The 26,911-nt window shown below is 41.5% G+C and overlaps 3 protein-coding genes across 6 annotated transcripts in view; all 3 read left to right on the top strand.

Moving 5' to 3' along the window:
* Nucleotides 1-3,960, top strand: part of cacna2d4a (calcium channel, voltage-dependent, alpha 2/delta subunit 4a) — an 80,584-nt gene extending 76,624 nt beyond the window's left edge. For 2 of the 3 annotated variants that reach the window (XM_070992509.1, XM_070992510.1), the window contains exons 36-39: nucleotides 499-619; nucleotides 1,367-1,482; nucleotides 1,807-1,889; nucleotides 2,107-3,960. In XM_070992509.1, coding sequence (XP_070848610.1) covers nucleotides 499-619; nucleotides 1,367-1,482; nucleotides 1,807-1,889; nucleotides 2,107-2,199 — 413 coding nt within the window. In that variant the 3' untranslated portion in view covers nucleotides 2,200-3,960. Of the gene's footprint in view, nucleotides 1-498; nucleotides 620-1,366; nucleotides 1,488-1,806; nucleotides 1,890-2,106 lie in introns of all 3 variants that reach the window. The other variant, XM_070992508.1, reaches the window with a different exon arrangement.
* A 739-nt stretch (nucleotides 3,961-4,699) lies between these two features.
* cpsf6 (cleavage and polyadenylation specific factor 6) lies at nucleotides 4,700-21,016 on the top strand. 2 transcript variants are annotated; one of them, XM_070992368.1, is made up of 11 exons: nucleotides 4,700-4,794; nucleotides 6,581-6,790; nucleotides 7,023-7,126; nucleotides 7,334-7,479; nucleotides 7,756-7,929; nucleotides 9,436-9,543; nucleotides 10,585-11,083; nucleotides 11,231-11,346; nucleotides 11,458-11,611; nucleotides 11,935-12,133; nucleotides 18,721-19,399. In XM_070992368.1, the coding sequence occupies exons 1-10, from the start codon at nucleotides 4,735-4,737 to the stop codon at nucleotides 12,119-12,121; spliced, it is 1,758 nt and encodes a 585-aa protein (XP_070848469.1). In that variant the 5' UTR covers nucleotides 4,700-4,734; the 3' UTR covers nucleotides 12,122-12,133; nucleotides 18,721-19,399. The 2 variants fall into 2 exon arrangements, with proteins under 2 accessions (XP_070848469.1, XP_070848470.1); XM_070992369.1 differs by lacking the exon at nucleotides 9,436-9,543 and having other exon boundaries at nucleotides 18,721-21,016.
* A 1,414-nt stretch (nucleotides 21,017-22,430) lies between these two features.
* On the top strand, nucleotides 22,431-25,869 carry yeats4 (YEATS domain containing 4). The gene is made up of 7 exons (XM_070992064.1): nucleotides 22,431-22,666; nucleotides 22,844-22,963; nucleotides 23,093-23,159; nucleotides 24,932-25,026; nucleotides 25,131-25,220; nucleotides 25,434-25,521; nucleotides 25,616-25,869. Exons 1-7 carry the CDS (start codon nucleotides 22,616-22,618, stop codon nucleotides 25,783-25,785), a joined length of 681 nt encoding a protein of 226 aa, XP_070848165.1. The 5' UTR covers nucleotides 22,431-22,615; the 3' UTR covers nucleotides 25,786-25,869.
* The last annotated feature ends 1,042 nt before the right edge of the window (nucleotides 25,870-26,911 follow it).

The raw sequence follows: 26,911 nt of genomic DNA, 5'->3' as shown, positions 1-26,911 counted from the left end.
TTTTTTTAAGTTTTGTATTTGGTGTAGTGTTTGTAGTATACTTCAAAGGAAACAGCATCCGGTGTGTCTGATTATGTAAGTAGCTTTCAGAGGGAACAGGGGCGACTGGCACGTTCTTCAAAACAAGAACTAAGCATCGTGTTACGCTGAAGCTAATTTAATTCAGAGGAAGTCAGACAGAAAGCATAGCTCCCAGCCAGATGTGGAATTTCAGCCAGCCATTATGGCTCTTCTTTCTGCTTTCAAACTCACCTATTTGCATGTACACAGGCACCAAATTCAATTTTGCCTTAAGTACACAGCAAGCCAGAGTACCTCTAGTCATGGTAGAAAGAGCAATAAATGGCTGAAGTGTAAAGCACTTAAATAGAACCCAGCGTTCTCCTGTCACACACTCTCAGCCTGTCAATCACCAACAAGAGATCAGACGCACTCTTTCACACACATTTATTCTAATTCCTAACCTCAAGACATGACCCACATCTATTTCTCTATTAGCCTCAGCTCATAAGAAAAAAGGGGACATCCTGCAGCCGTGTGACACCGAATACCCCAGCTTCGTCTACGAGCCGTCAGTCAAAGAGACCAACAGCATTATTAAGTGTGGACGCTGCCAAAAGTAAGCACACACTCATGCACACTTACACACAAATGTGCAGTGCAGTCCTCTCTAAGCCCTAGACCAGTCATATTAAATTGTCCTTCCAAAATCCATTTTCAACGGCTTTGCACTGCTCTGCATACTGAGAGCAGTGTGTGTTTATGCAAGAGTATCAGGAAGAGGGAAATAAGTAGAAAGGAACGGAATTAGATCAGGGTGCACGAGGTGATAGAAAGACTGAGAGGCATGTGGAGAGTGAGAGAGGGAGAGGCCAGAAAACTGAGAGAAAGTATTAAGAGAGGTAAATGAAAAAGCAGAGGTGGGGGAGATGGAAAAAACAGTGGGAGGCAAGAGGAGGAGGAAGAGGAGAAAGAGAGGGAAGCATCACAGCATGTGTCTGTGTGAGTTTGAAAGAGAGAGACAGAAAGCTGTGGTTTTGTGGTTACAGTATTATTTCAGCAGGTTTGGCATCATAGGTTGAGTGTGAACGCCCTCATGAGGCCAAAAGAGGTATAACACAGCACAGGTGCTGCTTAAAGTGATTCATAATGTTCAGTTCATTTTATTACCCAGTAAGACCAACTCATGCTGCCATATAAATTTACAAAATCATTATTTTTTCTATTGAAATAGTCCTAGAAATGACTATGTGAAACATTATAATAATTATTAATTATTTTTCATGTTATTATTTATCATGACATGAAAACTTTTGTTGTGTGCACATTTTCACACTTTTTCTATGCGTGTGCTTGCGTGTGTCAGGATGTTTGTGGTGCAACAGATACCAGAGAGCAACCTGTTGCTGTTGGTGGTGCAGGCAGACTGTGACTGCTCCAGACAGTACTCACCCATCACCCTGGAGCCCAAGGAAGTCAAATATATCCTTTGATATTCTGGTGCTAATGGGGTGTGCTGGTTCAAAATAAGCCTTGAAATCAGTTTGCTGCCCTTTTTTGACTGTCTTTGCGCCGCAGTGTCTGTTGCTGCAGACTCCCTCTCTTGCTCTGCTGAGGATGTGGACCAACCAACAATCAGGAGTCACTAATGTTGCAATAAGGACAGGATCTTTTCCCAGCTTCCCGACCGTGACCATTATAATTGAGTTTTGATTAAGCTTTTCCCCGTGCACCACGCTGCCCCCACTCAGATTCAGTGTGAGAAGCTTCTCCTGCTCCTGTTGCTCCTCCTTGACTCCACTGCACATAACGCCTCAGTCAAGTGTGACAGGATGAGGTCACAGAAGATTCGCCGACGCCCCGAGTCCTGCCACGCCTACCACCCCCAGGTCAGCTTGATCGCTTTACATCAACCAGCAGCTGCAGCCGGTGCACAGCAGCTTTGACCAAGTGTTGATTTATTTCAAAGCTACATCATGATAAAACACACCTCCTCGCATTCTTACGGCACTGTCTCTGTGCACCGCATAGTATTTTCTAATTGGGTGTTTATACTGTACATCTGCTGTCAGCTCGATTGCATTGAATTTCTGTTTGTCCCTGCAGGAGAACGCCAATGACTGTGGAGGAGCTTCTGTTATATCCCTCTCTGCCTCTCTCTTCCTCACCTGTCTCTCCTTCTCGGCACTTGTCTCTTGATGATGGACAACTTGGCTGTTTCCCCCATTCTCATATAAAGGAGGAGATTGGCATGAAGCATGAGATGTGTTTGGATACTGGACACCTCAAGTGGATTTTTTTTTCTTTCTTAAAACGTACCTAATTCTGCACATTTTGCCCACAGCAGCCACAAACCTCGTCTCTAATGACGGACCTTTGACGTGGTTTTTGTGCATCTATGGGTCGACTCCTGGAAATGATTACATCTGAGCTGAAAACTGCAAAGAAAGCAAGTTAATGGGCTGTTGTTGCCATGGATACTTTTCTATTAGTTACTTTCTCATACACCGCTTTGCATCTCAAAATGAAAAGGGACTAAAGAGATGCAGGTGGTAGCCATGACGTGCATTGATAAAAGGGGATTATGAGTCACGGGATGCATCATAAAAGTCCAGGGGGAAAAAAATGTGTCTCTCCACTGAAAGGAATATTGCGGACACACATGCATATTATATATGCAGCTGCAAGCATGCACATCTCGAATCCTTCATTATCCTGTATGCTTCATCTGCAGACTACTTGCTTTTTGAAACACTGAATGAGAGAAGGGAGAGAAGGGCTACAGATGTATGCTAAACATTGTTGTGTAACATCAGTGTTGCTGCTAGAATGTTTCACGAGGTTGTTTGCAATATTAGCTTCTCTGAATCTTCTACAAATCTCAAAGGACGATGGCTCGGCGCCGAGGAAGTCATCGGAATGGAGTTAAATAAAATTCACCTGAGCTTAAGAATATAAAGAGTTCCTTCAGGGTCTCCTTTTTGAGTTTTTACATGGATTACTTCCCAAAAATGTTTGTTTCTGTGACACATCTTTTAAAAAAATGTCTGCCTTTCTGTCTCTCTCAGCTGTGTCTTTCTGTGTGTCTGTGCGTACTGTATGTAACCATGTTTGTTCATTTGGTCGGCCAGCTCTGCAGAAACTGGAAGGTTCACGGGGTGTCGATCTACAATCAGCATGGATAACGTGATAAAGTATCTCTAGATCATTTTTTTGAACAGGAAATGTAATTACATGGTGCATGGTTTACCCTGCAAAAGATGCAGTTGTACCAAAACATGAAATGTTTCTGGAATTTAAGCAAAAGGTCTGTTTGAAGAGGGCAACGATGCATTTTCTGGAGTCTGTGGTCGTTGGATACTTCACTCAGGCCTCGAGGTCATGCGACTGCTACTTATGACTCGCCATAGATAGCAATGTAATTTTATAAATTCATGATAAAAACAAAGCAAAAAAAAAAATGTAAGTGCTCACTCTGGGAAACAAGGTTGTCGTGGAAAAAAACATTCAGTTCTTGTGATGTAAATCTAATTTTGGAAATGTAATTGCAATGTAAATTAACAGTGTAAATCTAACTACATAGGGTATTTTTGTATTTGCTTGTGTTTCACATTTTGAACTTCAGCATTTCATTGTGAGTATCCCTCTAGCTTTTCTGTGGTATTTCTGAATCACCTTACGAAGCATGTCTTTCAGTTGAGCTTACACTCTGACGACAAAATTGCCTGAGCATTTGCCTGTTTATGTAATAGTCTCTGATACATATTATGTGTGGCTGTGCATAATTGCAGTATCTTCTGTTTTGCTGAGATTATGAGTGATTTTATTCATCTGTCTCATTTTTGTTTGTAATTTCCACATTTCTGTGTGTTGTATGGTTGACAAATGTCCACATTGTATGTTGGTTGACTGAAGCCATGATTTGTACTAAGTAAATAAATTGTCCATCTGGTTTTGTACTGTTTGTTGTCACTGTGTGTTCTCTTTCGTTTGTCAGTGATTAATGTCAGTGCACATAGAAAGATACTAACAATAATACCAAGCTAAAGCAGAATCAGTCAGGAAATTCTACTAATACTCAAACATATTGAATCCACCTGGAATTTCATTGATAGTTAGTAAAAATGTATGGTACACAGTGCTTGAAATTTGACATCTGGTAATCATCTAAAATATCAGTCATCCACAAGGATATTTCAAAATTATTTCCCAATATTTTGATGGATAATTGTGATTTTATGTCCCTCAACTGAAATTATGAACGACTATTCAGGATCTGGATTGTTTTATTATTATTTTATAAAACACGTGATCTATAATGGCAGTAAATTTACTCCATTTTGCTTTTAATTTGACAGTATCCACTTCATCTTTCTGATATGACATCCACATTAAAGGCCATGGAAGGCCATTTCAGTCAGGAAAAAGAACAAAATAGATTAAAAGTCCGCATTTAATTAAAAATGGCCGTAGTTAAGTAAAAATTTTGAGAAATTAAGTCAATAACATTTATCCTTTCTCTTCGCTTTGGTGTCTAACGCAGTAAATGGGGTTCTTTATTTGGGTTATAGCGACTAGAATTAAATGTACTTCATGATTCATAGTTACGGTGTGCACAGTGTGTAGTTCGTATGGTTGACCGGCAGGGGCGCCAGTTTCCCCGCTCTGTCTCATTGTTTGAGGTTCGCAGTTGCTCCACACCGCCGAGTGGAGAGAGCGACGGGCCAGAGGAAAATGGCGGACGGTGTGGATCACATCGACATTTACGCCGACGTAGAGGAGGAATTTAGCCAGGTATTTAATACACATTCACCACACTTAAGATTATCCGTGCTATTTTGTGTATTTTTATATAGTCATGTGTTGTTATTATGGTCGAAGAGTGGCGTGCGCTGTTTGCCAAATGAGCTATGGTATAACGTTAGGGGCCCCGTTTCACCATGCTGCAAGCCTGCATCCCCATCTACAATTATGGGTACGAAGTATTGCATTTGTGGTGTCGTCGACATTTAACACGGCGTATGCTGGACGTAGTAAATGACATGCAATGTGAAACTATAGATAGTTCATTTGTGTAAACGCAATCGCATTTATTGTTCGGCGTTAATAGTTCCAGGCCTCGGCCTCGCCGCCTATGGCGGCAAGCAATCCAAACAAACCCAGCTATGTTAGCTAGCTAGCGTTAGCTGCTTCTGAAATAATGTTAAATGTGTTAAATACGTTTTAAGGTATTTGCGCTATCAGCTCCTACAACCAAACTTCAAGCCGATATGTCGTTAATTAGCGTAGTATGAATTGAAAACGTGTTTGACAGATATACGAGACATATTGTTTTGCTTTTGGCTGTTAGCTTTGTTAGCATTTGTGTCTGCTGGGTAGATGTTGTTTTCTTCCTACGCACACGCCCCTTTGCTTTACAACCAGTCAGTCTGAGATGCAACTAATTTGCAGTTTCTGTAGAAACATTATCTCTACCAGCATGTTAACGAAATAGCGCTCAAATGCGTGTTACAACTGACTGTGCACTGTCGGGAAGCATTCAGCTGCTGCTCGTGCTTGGAGTCACGGAAGTGGTACAGCTTTTTCTGTCAGATAAGTTCATTAAATCTGAGGTCGGTAATGCTGAGGGTCACTGTTAAAGTAAGGTATATATGGCTGAAGTTAGCAAAAGCCTCGCTGTGATCATTTAGAGATATAAAGAGATAATGTGGGAGAGGAAAGGGGTCGATATAACCTGTTACTGAGTCTGCCTATGGCCAGTTTATGCTCTCCTTGCATGACATATTTAATGAGTATGTCTGCAGACTCCCAGTCTGCGGGTTGAAGTGTCAGCAATGCTATTAATGTATTTACACCACAACTGTTCAATAACCAATTTTGCGTGCATTCAGTTAACGTCAACTGTACATTACCGGCACTGCATCCTGTTAAATGCTGGAAGTGTTCATGTGGCCCAGGTGCTTAAAAAAAATCTGGGTGTGTTGAGGGGTTATACTTAACAGATTATGTGTACCCTGTATTAAGATAATCTGATGTGTGGATCAGTGTTCAAAAACAAGCATTATACCACCTCTAATGGGTTTAAAGTCACGTAAAACACAATGTAAGCCTTTTTGCAAATCGTTTGTCTGCAATCTCTACACTATCAGCATTGAAGGTCCAGTGTGTAAGATTTTGTCTGATCTATTGGTTAAAATGGGGTATGATATTCGTGAATGTGTTTTCATTTGAAAATAGGAATTGAGCTCTTTTAAACAGGGACTGTAGAAAGTGTATTTCTTGTTTTTAGCTGGCGGGTGACGCACAGGGTGTTCAGTTGGGTCTAATCTGCATCCTCTTTGCTCGAAGTCACTAAATCCTACACACTGGATCTTTTTGACCTTTCACACCATTTGCTTTGTTGAGTCAAGTGGCCTTGTCGTTAAAAATGAACTTTTCTCACATTACGAACATCTAATGCTGTTTGGTGCAGAATGTCTTACACCTTCATCAGATTTACAGACATTTGTGGATGATGCAGATGTAATCAGTGTTGTGGAACTGCCCATAACGTCACATATGTTTGACTGAACTGTTACAGGAAGCCGACTACCCAGTCCACGAGCAGATCGACCTGTATGATGATGTAATATCCCCATCCGCCAACAATGGAGATGCTCCAGAAGACCGCGACTACCTGGACGCACTGCCTGCACCAGGTGGCACAGAGGGAGGGAAGAGTGCCCCACCCAATGTGGTGTACACCTACACAGGCAAAAGGATTGCCCTGTACATAGGAAACCTTACATGGGTGGGTATCAGATAATTCTGTTCAGGCTACTTAAGATAAGTAGAGGAATGTATTGACATAAGCTTTTAAACTGCAGTTAATGAATAGTCGCAACATTTTTGTCATTGTTAACGCATTTAAGACCATCCTGCTATACCAACATATTTACCTGCAAGTTGTAAATCATTACATACTTAATAAGCAGTTTGGTGTAAATGTAATGATGATGCTGTATTATCATGTCATCATGCAGTGGACGACAGACGAGGACCTGACAGAAGCCATTCGGTCGATAGGAATCACAGATGTGCTGGAGATCAAGTTCTTCGAAAACAGAGCCAATGGCCAGTCCAAAGGGTGAGGCCTTTATTATCTTATATCTTATCTATTATCTTATCCTATATAACCTTATATTATCTGTTACATCATTGGAAGTAATGTTCAATCATTGACCCACAAAAGTCAAGGATGAACACCACATGTCATGGAACGGACCTGACCAAACACATAGGACTCTTGAAAATGATTTTTTCCCCCCTATATTTTGCTGCATTCATCTTACAGGTTTGCGCTGGTGTGTGTGGGCTCAGAGACATCATCCAGGAAACTAATGGAGCTGCTGTCAAAGAGGGAGCTCCATGGTCAGAATCCCATCGTCACACCATGCAACAAACAGTCCCTCAGCCAGTTTGAGATGCAATCACGCAAAAGTAAGTCGGGCAAGTGGTCACATATTAAAATGTGCTCAGCGGTAGTTGACTTGCACGTTTGTCATCATGGCGGTTTTCAGAGGTTATCTCAAAGACATTTGAAAATGTTCCGACACATCAGTTGGTCTACTGAAAATGCATACACAGACTTCATGCACAATCATATGCACACCCAACTACGCATCATACATACTGCTTCAGTTATTGATCCACACATTTATTATTTATTGTGTATTAAATAGAACACAGAGTCACTGTTGTCTCGTCACTGCACAGGTACCCAGTCAGGCCAGATGTCAGGGGAAGGTAAAGCTGGTCCCCCTGGTGCCGGCCCTCGTGGAGGTTTCCCCATGGGCCGAGGCAGAGGCAGGTTCCCTGGACCACCTGGCCCTGGAGGAGACCGCTTCCCTGGTCCTGTCGGGCCTGGAGGGCCGCCACCACACTTCCCTGGTTAGTCTGGTAGCAAGTGCCAGTAGGACAGGAGCAAAGTCACTCTCACATGGTTGAAAGATGATTTTTAAAAAGAGAAAAGTCAGAAGGAATGGTTAGGGATAGCCTAAATTAATTTGGAAACGGACAACTTTTTAACCGCCGCCCCGCTGTCACGAAGACAACCGGATCGCTTTCCTCAAAGCACACAACGTAAAAAACACAGGATACACCGCGTATGTTTTCAATTTCCATCAAGAAATGATCAACACCACTTTGGAAATAAGAGAGAAGAAAGAACTTGTTCACTGAAGCGGTGACGAGAAATTGCCATCATTTTATATGGACTAAAATCAGTTTGAGCATTGCTTTGCACAAGCGAGTAACAGCAGGTGTTGTTGTCGGCATGCAGGAGTAATTCATTCATTTAATTTATAATGGAGACATGAAAGCAGATAGAAACGGTGCCAGCCGGACTGGATCACCAGGCTTATAGGGAACCAGTATAAATGCTGATGGTGTCTGTATTTTATAGCCCTTATATTGTGTAGTCATTTACCTCATAATGATAATTTTATTAATTGCAATTTTTTACCTTGTTGAATGTTACATTGGTCTGAACAAGGTGAGTTCATGGCAGTAAAGATGGGAAACCAGCTGAATTCTGTTTCCAGTCTCAGCAGTAGAAGCAAATTCAGGGATGGATGCATTGGGAATACATACACATCATAAATCACACAGTTGGCTCACCACATCTATGAGTATGAGTCAGGTTACTGGGAATCTCTGCTGGTGGTGGTTGTGCCCTATCACCTGTTGGGATTTATGGCTAAGTGGATTCCTGGTTTTGTTAAAATATGCCTTCATATTTTGTCTTTTATGTTTGAGATTTCAGGCTTTTGTCATTTTAAGAGCAGTGCAACAGACTGAAATAAACTTCACAGTGTGACAAGTGCCCTGAAAACTTACAGTGACACTAATTCTGCTTTCTGTCTGGCGGTGCTGCTCTGTTAGCACAGTCCAGGCTTTGCTAGTACTCACACCTGCATGGAACCAAGGCTAGTCTGTTGTAGCGTGTGTTTCTTGCGAGGGAGCTTTCACCCATTAAATCTCCTCTGGCAGGGATGTGTCTTTGCATGTCTCCCTCCCTGTCTGGTTTGTTCTTCCTTTGTCCCTCCTCACCTCCAGTCGAACAAATAATCCTTCCCTGGCTGCAATTTTCTGCTCACTGAAATTTCCAACACCATTCCTCGACAAGCAGTTTACCTAAAGCTCTTCTTGGCCAGCTACCAACCTTAAACTCCTTGCAGATCTTGGATTGGCCACCATACACATGTAGTAGGAGAGAATGGAGTTGCCAGCTTTTCTCTTCCATTTTTGCGTCTTTTTCCCTCCATCCCACCTTTTTCACATCTCTTTCGCTTAGTGGCTGGTGCCCCGTGCTGCTGGGCTGTGACAGGCCTTTAGACAGTAGAGGGAAGTTTCTGAAGGGAAGAGTTGTGATTGGTTTGCTTTCTTCCCCATTAGGCTCGGGGATGAGACCAGATGTGATTAGGCACCAAGATGGCCCTCTGATGGATATGAGTTTCAATCCCTTCCCGCCGGGGGGCAGGAACGGGAGCTGGCGTGGCAGAGGTGAAACACCTCGATTGATTTGATCGATCGCCTTTTTTATCCTAACCCTCAGCTGTTTATTGGTAGGAGTTGTGCCACTGAAACAGTTGGGTTGACTGTCCCATAAACAGCAGAGTTTCTCACCAAACTCTCTGAATCCCTGAGTAAACGGTTCCTATCAAGTGCTGTTGATCCCACACAAGGTTGGAGTGATATTTTAACATGTTCACACCAAAACAGTCCCAGAGACTGAGGAGGCACGAGCATGGCGCAAATTTTTTGAAGACTATCCTGCATTCTTTCTACTCCACATTCATACTGCCTAAAGAAAAACAAACTTTTCACACGTGTATTACATACAGTCAGAAAACGCACAGTACTCCTGTGACCTATTTGGATCCTCAATGTCGAGAAAACACTTCCCTGTAAATGTTTTCTATAAAATTTTGTCGTGCAGTCACATGAGGAATTTAAAACAAAATATGGCCAATGACAAAGCCTTGCAGTCCCAATTTGCCTTAAATGGCATCTCAGGAGCGGCCCTTGCATGGAATAATCCATGTGCTAACTGCAGTAATTTAAAGCAGTGCATCTTCCAACCTTACATGCAGGGCCTCTGGTGAAAAAAATCAACTGCTTGAAACAGTGCTGTGAGTGTGTCATCAGCTGTTCTGTTGCCTTCTGATGTCATTTGCGACCTAATTTGTGGCCTTCTGACATTCGTTGTTTCCTGTAGCCATGGCTTCCTCTTCTTTATCTGTCTGTGTCATTGTCCCTGCTTTAAACTTCCTTATTAAGTACCTACAGGGCACCTACATTTTAAGGAAAACATGGAAAACACAAGCTACTGCAGGATGTTAAAATCAGAGCTTGATCAGTAAATTGGCCGATCCAGTGTGCGTTTTTTATGTTTTAAACCAGCCCAGGTCTCATCATTTCACCGGCATCCTCAGAAATGTTGGAGAGCTCCACCTGCTGTAATGTAGACAAGAGATGAAGCGTTTACTAGATCTTACTCTGTCTCATGTGCTTCTATTTTGTCACCTCTGCTCTTTTTTTTAGGAGGGATGCAGGGTCCCCCACGTCCCCCTCCCGGTCCGCCTGGTCCCCCCGGCCCTCCAGGACCTCCACCTCCTGGCCAGGGCCTCCCCCCTCCCCTCGCTGGTCCTCCAAATCGTGGCGACAGGCCTCCTCCCCCTGTTCTCTTCCCTGGTCAGTTCGGCCAGCCTCCAATGGGACCCCTGCCCCCAGGCCCCCCTCCTCCGGGTTATGGCCCTCCCCCTGGTCCCCCACCCCCCCAGCAGGGCCCACCACCCCCAGGACCCTTCCCTCCTCGCCCCCCAGGTCCCATTGGGCCCCCCATGGCTTTGGCGCCACCTCCACACATGCCAGGTCCCCCTCCAGGTGGACCACCACCAGCACCCCATGTCAACCCCGCATTCTTCCCCCCACCTGGCAACAACAACATGCCCCCCAACGACAGCCGAGGGCCACCTGGACCAAACGACCCATACGGACGCCCGCCACCGTATGAGAGAGGGGACTACGGTCCTGGAGGCCGGTAAGAATGGGTCATGGAGGTGGAACAAAGAACGAGTACAGCAGTTTATATAATGTTCTCTCAGTACAGATGTTTCTCTTTTTATCGGTTTATTATGTGCAAGAATCATGAACTCGCCGTGACGATTGTGTTTGTGGGTATTTGTAGGGAGATGGAGGCGTCCCGGACGCCTCTGAGCGAGGCAGAGTTTGAGGAGATCATGAACAGGAACAGAGCCATCTCCTCGAGCGCCATATCTAGAGCAGTGTCTGATGCCAGTGCAGGTAACACACATAGTAATACAGGATGCGTACTGTACAAGTACTAACTTATTGTGGGTGTGATCAGAAGACAAAAACTGAGAGCCAATTAAAGCAACCTTTTGTTCTCTTTAGCTGACTATGGCAGTGCCATAGAGACCTTGGTGACAGCCATCAGTCTGATTAAGCAGTCCAAAGTGTCAGCAGACGACCGCTGTAAGGTCCTCATCAGTTCCCTGCAGGACTGTCTCCACGGCATTGAGTCAAAGAGCTATGGTTCAGCCTCCAGGTAAGACGTAATTTAGTGAAGTAGCCATTAAATGTGACTGATTACTGGCTATGCTAAAAAGATATCTGAGACAAGTAGTCAGAGTAGTTTGAAACGAGCGTAATGGAAAAAGAGATGAGCCAGATTTAAAGATGTGTGTTGACTACTAGCCTCCTGTTGTGTATGGTTAAGCCTGCATTTTTGTATTTTCTAGCCTATATTTAATGCCATTGTGATCTCACTCAGTAATTTCTTCCAAATGGGAACTGGCCTCAGAGGATTTACATTTGAGAGCGTGACACCCTGATAGACAGTACAATGATATTTCTCCCTGCGTATGCCAGGCGAGAGCGTTCCAGGGAACGAGACCACAGCCGCTCCAGAGAAAAGAGCAGACGCCACAAGTCCCGCAGTCGCGACCGGCATGAGGACTATTACCGAGAACGCAGCCGGGAGCGGGACCGCCATCGCGAGAGGGACCGCGACCGAGACCGTGAAAGAGAGAGGGAGAGGGAGTACCGACACCGCTAGACGACGAGGGAGGTGAGTCCAACTTTCCCCATTTTAATTAGCTTCTGTCATAAGCTCTGTTCTGTCTTCTTCATCACTACATTTGTCTTAAACCTGGACTGAGCCAGTACAGTTCTGGCTCAAATAACCTAAATCACATGGCAGAGGAAGAAAACACCTGTGCTGAGTTTCAAAAAGTCTGCTTTGGTTGCTCACCTCCTCTCTTCTTCTTTTGGTTAAATACTACAGTTTGGCTCAGATTTTAATCCTGACGACAAATGGGGTTAAAGCTTGAAAGCTGAGGAGAATTAACAGTAAAGAATGACCCAAATGTTCATTTGAACGAACAGTTGAGGAAGGAGGTAAGCAAGGAAAAGACTTTAAAAACTCAGTCCGCTGGTTTCAGGTAGGTGTAAGGTAAGTTTAATGACAGTCATGTTATTGTGTGTTTGGTCTTGATACACACTTAATGTATTCACTATGCTGCGTTACACAGAGGGTTGTGTCTGTGCTGTGGTTCTCCCCAAATCAAAATACACTGATAGTTATTGGAAATGGACTTTGTGGATGCATTGTTACTTTTTGGTCTACATGCCTCTGAGGCTGGTAATTTACAAAAAACAGACACTTTTTGTATTCTGCCAGACAAGTTTCAGAACAAAATACAATGCGGCAACAATACCAACCTGCTGCTTGTTCAGAGGCTTTGCAGACTAGAGCTGGGTACTGCAAAAATGTTCATTGCTGATACTGTTACTTCAATACTGATTCCTGAATGACACCTTTTTCAATACCAATTATATAAAATCCATTTCAACAAGAAGAAAAATATATCACTCCTCACCTGGGAGCAGCTGGAAACTGAAGAAACTGATGGAATATCTGCACAGTATTGGACTATATAAAAAATTAACATTTCTCGCATGTAATCTGTCAGTCTGTAAACACTGTGTTTGGTATCTGCAACGCTCTCTGCCATGGCGCCGGCTTATCCATCCCCGTGGCGGTGAGGAGAGGATTTGACGAACAGAAAGTTAGCTGCAATGGCTCGCTAACAAGCAGCATGCAGTTTAGTTATTAGGTCTCCCGACAAGCATGCTGCATGCTTATTGGCTCAATGATTCTGATGAGATTTACTCCTTAGCCATTGAAGCAATTTGGTCAGTGCCATAAAGTATCAAAATTGAGTACCCAGCTCTTCTGTAAATAAGCCTGTTTGGCCCATAAAATTCTGGTTTTACCAGCAGCTATGGCCAGTGGACCAAAAACAGTTGGGAATTTTTCTGGCGTGAATATGAAGGTTCAACACCGCTGTTTCCTTATATGTGAGTTTCAGCTAATTGAAGTGAATTGTGACTACTGACAGTTTGTCAGTGTGCTTGTAATAATAGTTCCTTGACTGATTGGCTTCACTGGTGTCAGATGTCAAAGTATTGCTCAATAATTTTTACAGTGCCTAGTACAGATGTAGCATTTTGTGTGGTCTGTTTGTTCAGATTGGTTTGTACTTTTAGAAAAAAAATCATGTTCAACTTGTCAATAGTAGGCCAATCTACACTTTGTTAAATGTTGGATAGTAATGTTGTAAACATATTACCATTTCACTTTAAAAGTTGAATATATGTCATGTTATGATTACGAGAAGGTGAAAATTTCAATCAAAAAGTGTCTATCTGATGATTTTTGGACACAAAACTTTGACGATGTGATTGTGCCATATTTGCATGTCAGTAATGCTGCCTGACACTTTACTTTTTATGAAACTGAATGTTTTGCAGCCTAGCGTTGCTCATGTTTGAACCCTTGTACCTCACTTTAAGATGTTGAGGTGAAGTGAAAAAAATGAAAAAATATACCTTTTGATAACATGTTTTGGCAAAATAGATGTTAGCATTATGTGGAAATGTTGCTGCCATTCGTACATGAAGTCACATCATTTAATAGGGAACGAAAGGCTTTTGATCAGTGGCTTTTGAATTATTTGTAATTACCATAATCACCAGGCCAGCATTTAATTTCTTTTTATTATTGTTTTTTTTTTGAGTCAAGGAAATCTGAAGGAAATCGTATTATATAATGATGATAATACTCAGTATATTACGAAATGTATGCCGTAAATGAATAATTTTAATTATGTCAATCCAGCTAATGTCATGATTATATGGTAATTGTTATTTGACATTAATGCACAGCAGATATTTTAATATTTGGTTTTTGTGTGCCTCTTGCATATACACTGAAATGATAACACGTTTAGGCTGCAGTGTTGATTTTTTTTTAAATGCTAAGTCATCCTAGGTTGGCGATAATGCAACAATTTTTGAGCATTTTGGCTGATAGTAACACGTGTTTTCTGGCCTTTTGGATGGTCAGTCATGCTATAGATGAGTCGTAGATAAAGTTATCTGAAACTACTTGACACCAGCTTGTACACAACTAATATCCACATTATCAATGGTGTGTTGTCTAAATTATATAAGGTAAATATTGTTTAGGCTCATTTTCTGAGACTCGCAGGTGGTTTTCATGGATTGTCGGTTTTAGGGTTTCACAAATCATTTTGTAATCTTTGTGGGAAGATGCTCTGTTCCGTTGCGCCACTTGCATGTTGAACAACATGGTACCTTTTGTAAAGTATTGGAACTGCAGTTAAAATATCTGGTTTGAGCGATACTGTGTCGTTCTGATGTCCTTTACTGCCAAAGCACTGAGATGTCCTAGGTGTTGTGAATACACCATTCCTTTAGAGCAGAGTTATATGTAGCCTTCAGCATCTCTGCACAGTTTTGCATCACCCCAAATAATATATCTCATAATTTTAAATGAGCATTCTGAGATTAACTTGATTCACTCTTTAAGGGTTGCAGCATATGTGTTTAGCCTTCTACCGTGTTTGGTTTTTTTACCGAATTTTTTGCGTTCTGCCGTATGTTTTACATTCTATTCTAGAAGTCTTGTCTTCTACTGTACATGCCTTAAAAGTGTTGTGTTTAAGCATACTGTTGGAACCGTAACTCTTCCCGTGGTGTCTTAGTTTAGTTGCACTGGCAGAGCTGGAAATATGCTTGATACATTAGACATATTATTCATATATGCACTGCTTCATAAGTGTCTCCATTTCTCTCTCACTGAGAAATATTAAGTGGGGTGGTTTCGCTGGTGGAGATGCTGAATTCTTAAAGCAGACAAACCTTTTAATGAACAGAATGTATCCTAGTAAGTGTCTCAGTCATCTGTCATGTGATATACTTAGTGTAGAGTTGTGCTACTTCTGTCCTACACGAAAGCTTTTACTGAAAACTAAGATAATTTGTGTCCACTGGGAACCTCTTTACAAAACTTTGTCAAAATTTGTACATTTTTCAAGTTTGCTTTTGCTTGTTGAACACAATATGCACATTCAACAGCTCAATGTTAAGACTTAAATTGTCTTTTTTTAATGAGCACTGCATTTCAATAGCATTGCCACAGCATTGCCACACTGTAGTTTCCTCACACACATTATGTCTGTTACTTTAGAGATCCCCAGTGGGCACAAGGCCTGGTCATTTCTGGTAATATGTAGATGCCAAAAATGCAGTTGTTGAGTATATTTTTACCCAAATGTGTCTGACAGTATAAATGACATGACTAAAGATCAAAATCCACCTTTACATTCAGCTTTTAGAGCATGGTAATCAGGAGAAAACAGGCTACATTTACATGCACACTAAGTTTCCACTATTATTCTGAACACGACAATATTCCCAGTTTGATACAGGTCAAGGAAATGGTGATTTAGGCAACATGTTCTGATTAAAACAGAGGGAGAAATACACCTGCTTTTAAAGCTATCGACCAGTTTTTGGTTGTATCACAATGCTGACCTTTCGCATCTTTACATTACTCAAATCATCAGCTGTGCACCTGCATGTAAACAAGAATATTAGTAACATATTAATTTTCATTAGCCATGAAATCAGCTTGGTAGGAATATTGTCTTTTTCTGAATAAGGGCAAAAACCGGAATATATTGTGCATGTAAATGTAGTCACTGAAAATTCAGGATATTGCTTTTATTTTTGACAGTAGTTTGGCTATTTGTTGTGTCCACAGATACTCTTAAACACTGTTTTATCTGTTCATATTGCCATGGGGGAATGTGCACTGTTTGTACCAGGCTGAAGTTACATTTTTATGCCACCTCTTCAGTCTGTCTGTAGGTGTATGTGTGTTGAGGGTCACAGCCCTGATGTCCTTTACAAACACACACACTGTTTGCTCGTGTTAAACCAGGGTCAAACAGTTACAGGTCAGTCATTACATGCCCATTTAAACCACAGGGAGGAAATAGAACATGGCCTAAGGGAAAGGTATGAAATAACTACAATTTTGATGTAATTTTACTCTGTAAAAAAGTGACTGAATACAGTTGTAAGTCTTTAATTTTGTTTAGTTCCCAGGTTATTATAGTCAGCAAATCAGCTAGTTGTCACCATGAGTGTAAATCTTATACTTTTTCTGCACTGTTGAATGTTTTCTGAGATATAAGAAACATTCAATAATCCTCTCTGAAGACATGATGATTGATGACAAGGTGATAGCCACAGGGCTGCCACAATGTCCACGTGTAATGTGTAAAAAGTCTTCATTTTAAAATGGTAAGTATCATCTCAGAGGGCTTTGTTGCAGCTGAACAAGTTAGGGGTCTGGGAGGATTTCATGGACTGCTTGACCCTGGTTTGACTCATACATGGCATATTTCATTATAATATGGCAAGTTTGATATATGGATATAATTTGACCATTGACAAAAGTTCAGTCATGCCCATTCCCACTTGTATTGGTGTCAAAGTCCCTTTAAATAATAGTGTGACAAGGGGTGCCATTTGACCACTGTGTTGTGTGAAATACTGTTATTGTCAGCTGAACTGTATTTATCTGTAGCCATTCACCATGTAAAACCAGTTCCTTTCTACAGCATTGGCAGTAGAATATGGAGTTTCAGTATGCATATGACTCTTTTGAACCATGTAAAATCATCTGTTTCTCACATGACATGCCTGTCAGTAAGGCCTTTGTGGTGCAGACACCAGCTCTAACTCGCCCTGTAAAGCAAAACCTCGTGCCATCAAGGCTTAATAACATCTCTGTTAAGAGGTGCTTGACCATTGTTGACAGTCTAATTGACCATTGCTGCCTTCATTTGTAATTATGACGTTACCTCTCCAGTTTCCAGTACCTTGCATGCTGGCCTTTGTCTTTCTCAATCATAAGTATAAAATACTGCAGCTTATTCACTGGCATGATGCTAATTAGACCACAATGGGGTAAACTCAATCAGTTTTTTCCTGTTACATGTGTAAAAAAAAAGAAGGAAAACAATCACTGGTGGTTGTGGCAAATTATCACCTGTTATTATCACAAGTCAGATTCGTGCCTTTCTCTTCGTACTTTTGTGTTTTGACTTACGGCTCTTTTTTTTTTGTCCTTTCTGTGTCTTCTCCTCTATTGGTTAATTTCCTGAAAAACTGTCGCTGCCAGTCATACACAGTGTAAGCCTTCTGTGGTATGTGTCACTTAGAACTTAGTTCTGTATCTACCATTAACAGATGGTTGTAAGGAAAAATACTAAACGACAAAGATAGGGTCCATTTTTCGACAGTTGCAATAATTAGCAAAAAAAAAAAAAGCTTTTGTTTTTTGTCCGTTTATTAAGATAAAATTACCAATGACCCATATCTTCAGTAATAACAGCCTTAGAAGTTTTTAAGCTCCTCTCAGAGGAGAAGGCAGGTCTTTAGCTGTTGATTGGACAATTGCATTCTAATAGTTTGCACTCCTCACATTGGTAGCTTAGCTTTTATTGTCATGTCATAGATGCTACATACAGTGCAGAACACGTCCTGTCAGGCCAGGTGCACACGAAGCGACTTCAGCCTCAGTTCAGCTGTCCACAGTTAGAGGACGAGTGTAGTTCAGCCCAGCAAAGCTTTGCCTTTGAGAACCTATCTACATTTTCCCTCGTGTCATCCCTGAATTTGATCATGTAACAAAAATGTCCAATTTCACTGTCCTGAGTCTTTGAATATACATTTTCTATATGGGTGTCAATTCTTGTCTGTCAAAAGAGCTACATGTAACGTGCCAGCATTTATATGTGAATTTTCCTCACAAGCCCTTTAAAGCGTAACAGTGATGATTTGCATCTAGGCATCGACTTGACTGAATATTGTTATGTTTCCTGATGTGTGTACCTACTGATAGATTTCAAACTTGCTTCCTGGATTTTTCCTGTTAAGGTTTGCATGTTTCACTGTGTCTGCGCCGGGGCTGGAGGCAATACACAGTCAGCTGAGCGTTCAGAGAAACAAGTCAGCGTCCTGATAGAGAATTCTGCCATTAATACGCCTCGTTTTCAGAGACATTTGAAGTCCTCCTCTCCACGCACCCCTTGTCTCTAATGTTCCGTAAGCGGGCTGAACTCCCAGCCGTGTGGCTCAAAGTGACGGTGAATTGACCCCAGCTCCGGTGTGCGCCATGTATGTGTAGTCTAGAGGTTTGATGGTGAGGGAGGGGGAAGTGTTCACTGTTGGGCTGCCTCGAAACCAAACTCCACCCTTCATTTTGACACCTTTCAGCTAACGAGGATCAAGGATGGATGGAAGGAAAGAGAGGACGAATTTCAGTGCGCCACCACCTCCCCACCTTGCATGACCGGACAGGATTACAACCGCCACCTATTCCTCCACCCCTCCATCTCTCCTCTCCTCTCCGTCTCCACCCATCCTTCTCTCTGTCTTTTCATCTTGTCTGCCTGACTAAGAGCAGTGGATGGAAGACCCTGACCTGTGTAAGGCTATGTTATCTAAACATCTATACTCATGGTAACTAAAGATGACAGAAAAGAAACTTTCCAAACAGCTCTTTTATTTTTATGATGTTTTATTTGACATGAAGACGACTACGTGTGATGCTTTTTTTGCAAAGAAACAATAAATTAGCCCACACAATCCCCGACTAGAAGACACAAATGTTACATCCTATTTTTTTTATTTTTCCTTGGCTCACTGTACTGTGTACATTCAGTTTAGAGATCTGTTTTTATAGGGTGCATATTTGATGTTTTCTCCCCACCCACCCCTCCCTCTCATTCTCATTTATTCTTTTCATGGTTAGTATGTTTGTAAATGTCTTTCTGCTTTTGATTAAAAACTAGATGGTGTTGTAATAAAAAATGTTTACTGAGGTACTCGATGCATTTGGTGAATTCCTCTACATGTTTGGCTCATTTATATTAAATGTGTATTTTGGATTGCAGCTGTTTTTCATGATGGATTTGTCTCCATTTAGATGATATTTTTAGCTGTAATAGCAAGCGGCTTTATGTTTTAGAAAATAGAACCCTGTTAGTCCCTTTTTTCGTTTTGTTTTTTGTGTTATTTTATGATTCAAATGGATGAAACCTTTACAAGGTAAGACAAATTCAGTGAATGTACTTTTTTGCAATGTGCATAGATGAGTGGATGGGAGGATCTGTAGTCCTGGAACAAGGTGAAGGTCTACATGTACATGCAGCTCTGTGGATAACACACACCGTGCACTAAAAATACACAGAACTGTTCATAAAGTGGTTTCTGTTTGTTGTGTGGAACCACTTAATATTCTTTACCGAGAACATTTCCAATCCAAATGGTTTTAAAAGTCTTTGTTTTGTTAATGTGAGACATAGTCACTCTTAGATTTAATAACCCAGGTGACTTCAAGCGGCCGTTAAAGTGACAGTTTCAGTGGATTTGGTCATTCTTCAAATATCAATGAATCCCACATGTTGAAAATTGGCCACTTTGAAGTGACACTTTGTTGCTCCTGTGTTTCACATCTGTTTCTTTATGTTCATTGTTCACACATTACCCTGACACACCATAGATGAGATGAACACATTAGGAACAAATTGTTAAATATGGAATGTGCACCATAACACAAACTTTGTAATTATGCAGTGCCACGCATCTTTTCTCTTTTACTCCACCACCCATCGTGTCCATGTCTTGCATTTGGTTGTAATAGACTGTGATTGTCTACACTTTGTGATACAGAGGTTTTAGTTTGTGGTTTTTAAGATGATCAGTTCGACAAATGAGCTTTGTATGTTTTTACTCTCCAATTAACATAAAGTATATTAGGACTAGATGTCCTAATATCCCCCCCTTGGATCATAAGGCCAGAAAAGTTATTGAATTTCAGTAAATCAAATAAAAAGAAGTGAAAGAACAGTGTTTCATCAGGAAGTGTCATATTGCTGTTTGGTCCGTTTGTACTAAAACAAAAGAATACAAATGAAATGAGGTTTTAAGATGAATATTTATCTCTGAGATGCAACGAAAGACGAAATCAGTGAAAAACAGACACGAACGGCTTAGCAAACAGCTGTCCACGTGGTCCACATTGCCTCCCTGTGTTGTTTGAATCTAACAATCCTCTTTTGTGTTGACTTTTTAATTCATTTATTTCAGATTGATTTACTTGTCAAGGTGATTGTTCTTTTCCTTTCTATATTTTAAATCGGTCATGTCAGTTCAACTCAATGACCACCTCCTGAAACGTTGCATCTCCAAAGGTTTTTGATGATCGTTAAAAATGTGGACCTTAACCTCAATGTAGTCATTGTCATGGCTCCATGAATCACTGGAATCTGATGGAAGGATGTTCATCACGCTGTAACAGCATCCAAACATTTTTAAAACCCTTGTGCGTGGTGCTCTTTAAATTGTCTTCTTTCTCTATCAGTATACTTTAAAAAGTGTTTTATATTCACAAATGTTGAATCTCTTTGCTCCCATAGCCCTGTAAACTCTGTCAGAGAGCAATGAGACGAATTGTAAATTGGGTTTTGGTACATTTCACACTTTCAGAGGAAAAAGCTCTTCCCTAAAATGTTTAAAGCCACTTTTAAGCCACACAGCCACTTATTTTGACTGACTGGACCTCTTCTCAGGACCGTGTTAAGTGTGTCACTTTGTAGTTGCCTTGTGCTAGTTTCTCTCCACAGTGCTGAAGGTAAGTGTTTACAGATCTACACCACAGAAGAAGAAGCAGTCCAGACTCTGCTGCATGAAGCCAGACCAACAATTTGTCCCACACAAGAGGTTGGAAAGTATCTTTTGCGTGTGTTTCCAGTATTTGACTTATATATTGTAACGGTAGAATAATTTTCACCAGTCATTAAACTGCACCTGCTTTTTTATTCTGTAACAGATAATTGAAAATACTTAGAAATGAAGCTGCAACCCCAAACTTGAACTCCCCAAAGGTGTAAGGTGACAGACACACCCACAAATAACTGGTTATTTGCAGTGTAGAGTTCTTGTTTAAATGTAATTGATGATATCTTTGCAGACCTGCCCTGTCAAAAGCAGAGCTTGTCAAGGCTGTACAGTTTGTACAAAAAGTTGAGATTTAGATTAAGCTATTAACTCATCTCCTATTGTCTATAACTCATGTAGCTTATTATGAATGGGATGAATTTAGTTCTCTTTACACTAGAAACTGTTCATATCCTGTACTGCTACCAACAGTGTCTTATTCTTGTTAAGCATTTCCTGTCTGGGAAAGGCACATGAGAGCCAGAATAATCCAATGGTCATTTCTCTAATAAACTTTCTAAATTCAGTTTGGTTTGTGGCTTTATTTTGTGCACGCTGCAGGTCCACAAGTTCTGAAGTTATCAGTGGGAAACTTTAAGAGAAAGTATTGTCCCAAGTCGGTAGTGTTGAGGTGTGCAAACAAATGATGAAAAACATGAGATGTTTGGATTGTTAGATTGACGTCATGCCAAATCCTGTAATGAGATGCTGAAGTGATGTTTTACCCAGTGTGGAAGAATGAGTAACATCTGATTGAGGGTCATCGTCAGCAATTTCCTTAAATATCTGTAAACATTAGAATTGAAATAATGGTGTTTACTCGCTTTGTTGTTCATCATAAAGACATTATCAGCATTCACGTATGAGGAGTGACGAAAATGGAAAATTGTTTTGCACTGATGATGAATAGAAATAGTCATATAATAGTTTATTTAAATGCCCATAAAAGAGATCTCTAATTCCTTCATCTCGACATTTGGAAACAAAGAAAACAATTTGGTCAAATTAACGAAAGCCAAAACGGATCTTATTGTGTTATGTGTGCAAACTTGGAAATTTATGTGTGCGTGTGCGTGTGCGTGTGCGTGTGTGTGTGTGTGTGTGTGTGTGTGTTTATATTTATGTATTCAATAATTCATGTTATGCTATATCCTCCGACAGGCGGAACCTTTGTGTGTTGACATCGCATTCATACCGAGTAACTTAACATGTTACGCTCGACACTTCCGGCGGTTGTTTGGTAGGAGTTTCGAAATGAGATTGTTGGCTATTTAAAACGTACTTTAAATGCGTAAATGGCAGGTTTATTCAATGTGGATACACGCCGTGGAACAAGAGGAGTTCTCTAAAGAGTACCACGGGATTTACTTCACTGTCCTGCCACCGTACTATGTTCAAAAAGATGACTGAATTTGGTCCAGATTCCGGGGGACGAGTAAAGGTAACACAATGTTACACTAAAGCAGGCTGAGGTTATGATTAATAATTGAATATTTTTGTAACATCCACCGCGGTTTCTGTGTTTTATTGTTTTTTATTTCTCGTGTTTGGGAGTATTTTAACACGAATTCATTCAAATTATCATAAATTAAGCTAATTTTCGCTCCGTGATCCGCAGGGAGTTACCATTGTGAAGCCTATCGTGTTTGGCAACGTTGCCCGCTACTTCGGGAAAAAAAGAGAGGAGGATGGACACACACACCAGTGGTCTGTCTACGTGAAGCCTTACAGAAATGAGGTCAGACGCCCAGATCATCATTAACACTGACAAACTGTAACTGGTTGAAAAGATGATCACAGCCACGTATCATGTCAGGTTGAAGGTACTTTCTTAATTGTATGTAAATGCATATCAATGCTCCTCCAGGATATGTCTGCTTATGTGAAGAAGATCCAGTTCAAACTGCACGAGAGCTATGGAAACCCACTGAGAGGTGAGCAGACCTTTGTGTAACACGTGTGGAAATATGAGTTAGGGTTAGAATGCAAGAAAAGTCAGAAGGAAATGTCAAAGACTGAACAAAAAACATTTTATTGATCAAAAGTCTGAAAGAAGTTGTATTTTGAAAATCAGGTTCATCCGCCTGTGCCTCTGTACACTTGTCAAACATACTCACATTAATAGTACCAGTTACAGGAAGTCAGTGCAGAGCAGCTAAAACTAGACTAATGTGCTCCCTGCTCCTCATTCTGGTTCATAGTCGAGCTGCAGAGTTTTGAATAAGCTTAAGTATATCAGTGGGTTTTTTTTCTGGAGGTCAGAACTCGGGGCCGACCCGGCACCCGACCCGGCACGCACACACTAATGATAATAATAATAACAACAACCCGAGCCGGGATCTAGACCCGGGATCTAACCCGCACACCCACTAATAATGAATAATAATCATAATAATCATAATAATAATATCAAAAACCCGGCCGTATCAGTACCCTGGATCCGACCCGGGACACCCACACTAATGGCAATAATAATTATAATAATGGCTGGGTCGAGTCAGCTTGAATTAAATGCATGAATCAGTTTTTCAGCATCCGACCCGGTACCTACCCCGGTCCGACCCGGGACCGACCCGGAACTTTCCGGGACCGACCCGGAAATTTCCCGGGACATTACCGGGACCGACCCAGAACTTTCCCGGGACCGACCCGGTAATGTCCCGGCAAATTTCCGGGACCGACCCGGAATTTTCCCGGGACCGACCCGGCAATGTCCCGGCAAATTTCCGGGACCGACCCGGAATTTTTCCGGGACCGACCCGGCAATGTCCCGGCAAATTTCCGGCTCCGACCTGGGACACGCACACACTAATAATAATAATAACAACACGGGACGGGATCCGACCCGACACACACACACACACACACACACACACACACACACACACACACACACACACACACACACACACACTAATAATTATATTATTGATAATAATGATAACAACCCGGGCCGGGATCTGACCCGGCATCTTACCCAGGACACACACACACACACACACACACACTGATATTGATCACAATTACAGGAAGTCAGAGCAGTAAATACTGCGTTAGAGCAGCCGTCCCCAACCACCAGAGTTTGAAAGGAGTTTTATTTTGAAATTCAGGTGCATCCGCCTGTGCCTCTGTAAACGTGTCGTCTCGGTCACGTGATAGGGTTGTTTAAAAAAACAAAAAACAAAACGTAAGACCACAAGCTAGCAAAAATGAGTCAAAAACAAACGTCTGTGGAGAGCTTCTTTGGAAAGGGGAAAGGGCCAAATGATGAGACAGATGAAGAGCCTGTAACTTCCAAGAAAAAGAAAGCTGCATTTAAGAGACAATATCGGCAGTCCCACTTAAAATACGGGTTTATCGCTTCAGGTGATTCTCACGCACCAAGCGCGCTCTGCGTAATATGTGGCGACAGGCTCGCGAATGAGGCAATGAAGCCTTCTCGTTGAAGAGAAACAAGCGCAGGGCTCCCACTAATTACAACAGCTACATTCAGGGTAATGGTTAGTTGTATTTTCAATAACATGTTTTTATTCGTTTCTATGCCGCTCCGGCAAATCATTGCTTTGCGCGAAACCGGTCCGTGGCGCAAAAAAAGGTTGGGAACCGCTGATCTAGGCAGGTGTTTTATCCTGCTTCTTCAGCTGTGACCAGACTCGTCTGCCTCTTCATCAGTCTGTCAGGCTCACTGTGTTCCTCTTCCTTCCAGTGGTGACGAAGCCTCCATACGAGATTACAGAGACGGGCTGGGGGGAGTTTGAGATCATCATCAAGATCTTCTTCATTGACCCCAATGAGAGACCTGTGAGCTCTTGATAACACATGATAGTGATTAGTATGTCGTACATATGAATGCATTCTGTATGTATGCTCATGTTGACTTGTGCTCACGCTTTTGTGTGTCTTAGGTGACTCTGTACCATCTGCTGAAGCTGTTCCAGTCAGACTCCAGTGCCATGCCGAAGAAGACGGTCGTATCTGAATTCTATGATGAAATGGTACGTTGGCTTTCATGCTTGTGACCATTATACTGCATCAATTTCTGTGCTTCTTTGCTATGAAACTGGTAGTTATCTACTGTAATTTAAATGACATTAATTGCATGTCACTTCAAACTGATGTTTCCATGTGGCATCAGTATTTTGAGAGTATTTTCAGAGTTGTGTGAGTCCGAGAGACCTGCACCTAACTTTTTTCTTTGTAATTTTCAGATCTTTCAGGATCCTACGGCCATGATGCAGCAGCTACTGACCACATCCAGACAACTCACCCTGGGAGCATACAAGCATGAGACAGAGTGTATGTGCACAAGAACACTGAACAGAAGAGCAGCATAGTTTGAGTCGCTGTCATCATACTGAACGTGAATGTTTGTGCCCGTCTGTGTCTGCAGTCAGTGAGCTGGAGCAGAGGACTAAGGAGAAAATGGAAGCAGCGAAGAAGCGAACCAGCCAGGAGATCACAGAGCTGAAAGACAAACTAAAAGCCAGCAGAGAGAACATCAACCACCTGAAGGCAGAGATCAGGAAACTGGAAGAGGACGGAGACCATAAGGAGCACTGAGGAATGGACAGACACACTCGGGTGTGATCATTCAGCAGGGCTCAACCTGTGTTTTTCCAGACCACATAAGTGATTTTTTTTTTTTTTTTAAACAAGGCATTGTTATGACATATTTAGTGATTACACTTAGTTCAAATTTATTTTGTGTGTTTTTGTTTAACGTGAACACTCAATATTACACAGCCAAGAGAAGACTTAAGATGGTGCATTGACAAAATGAAAATCTGAATTCTTTACATATCAGCCAGTGTTGTCTTGTATACTCTAACTGTGCTGGATCAGCTGTGAGGTGACCAGAAAAAAATGCCCTGTCATTTTTTAGGATTAGTTTTTGCAACATTAGTCTTATCCAGCTTCCCCACAGTGTCCATGCCTTCCTGGTGAGATACTCATTTTTGTGAGAACCGTAGTTTTTACTGATGCTGTGGTTTTCTAAATAAAATAAATACATAGTAGCTGTTGTATAAGTGTCTTCTGTTGCAACCAATCGGGTTTGACGTTGGCTGATTTTAATACAGGTGGACTGCAACCAGCAGCATGTAGGTCAAAGTGAACAGGATGAAATTAACACCGAGCATTGTGCTGTATGTTCCCACATAGTAATGACAGGTGTTTTCGATCTGTGTCATATGATCTGATCTTTCATGCCAAGTGGCGCAGAGTTTGACCCGTTTCACAATCCTGATCCTGCCTAGGTTTGCTTGAGAGTTCACCTGTGCACATACTGGGTAATTAACTGGGTGTGACATGGTTTAAACAAGCCGAAGGGGACCTGTCAGGGGTTGCAGTGATTGTATGATTGCTGTTTTTAGTTAAGTAATCACGAAGTTTGCACCCACTGAAATGAACAGATGAAGCGTTCTGCCCTGATTCAAGTACCACCTATAATACCTGATATTACAGAGTCTAAGAATCGGTGAGTGTATATTCTATTAAGCACCCCTAGTATATAAATACACATCAAGTTTTGAACGTTACTGATTTTGAGAGGACGCTTTTTATGATTGAATTATGTTTTTGGATGTAAACTCTTGATATAAAACTTCATCACCATCAAAGCGAAGATGTTTATTTTGAGATTTCCGTGTTTTCTTGAAAGCATCCTACAGGAAGTTCGAACAACTTT

The sequence above is a fragment of the Chaetodon trifascialis genome, chromosome 22 (assembly GCF_039877785.1).
Source record: "Chaetodon trifascialis isolate fChaTrf1 chromosome 22, fChaTrf1.hap1, whole genome shotgun sequence".
Classification (NCBI taxonomy): Eukaryota; Metazoa; Chordata; class Actinopteri; order Chaetodontiformes; family Chaetodontidae; genus Chaetodon; species Chaetodon trifascialis.
Note: the sequence above shows the minus strand (reverse complement) of the source record. Positions and strands in the feature narration are given on the sequence as shown.

Coding starts and splice junctions, on each gene's coding strand:
- cpsf6 (XM_070992368.1), top strand. CDS start 4,735: ATGGCGGACGGTGTGGATCACATCGACATTTACGCCGACGTAGAGGAG. Junction 7,480..7,755: donor TGAGATGCAATCACGCAAAA/GTAAGTCGGGCA, acceptor GTCACTGCACAG/GTACCCAGTCAGGCCAGATG. Junction 11,612..11,934: donor AGCTATGGTTCAGCCTCCAG/GTAAGACGTAAT, acceptor TGCGTATGCCAG/GCGAGAGCGTTCCAGGGAAC.
- yeats4 (XM_070992064.1), top strand. CDS start 22,616: ATGTTCAAAAAGATGACTGAATTTGGTCCAGATTCCGGGGGACGAGTA. Junction 22,667..22,843: donor ATTCCGGGGGACGAGTAAAG/GTAACACAATGT, acceptor CGTGATCCGCAG/GGAGTTACCATTGTGAAGCC. Junction 25,522..25,615: donor ATACAAGCATGAGACAGAGT/GTATGTGCACAA, acceptor CTGTGTCTGCAG/TCAGTGAGCTGGAGCAGAGG.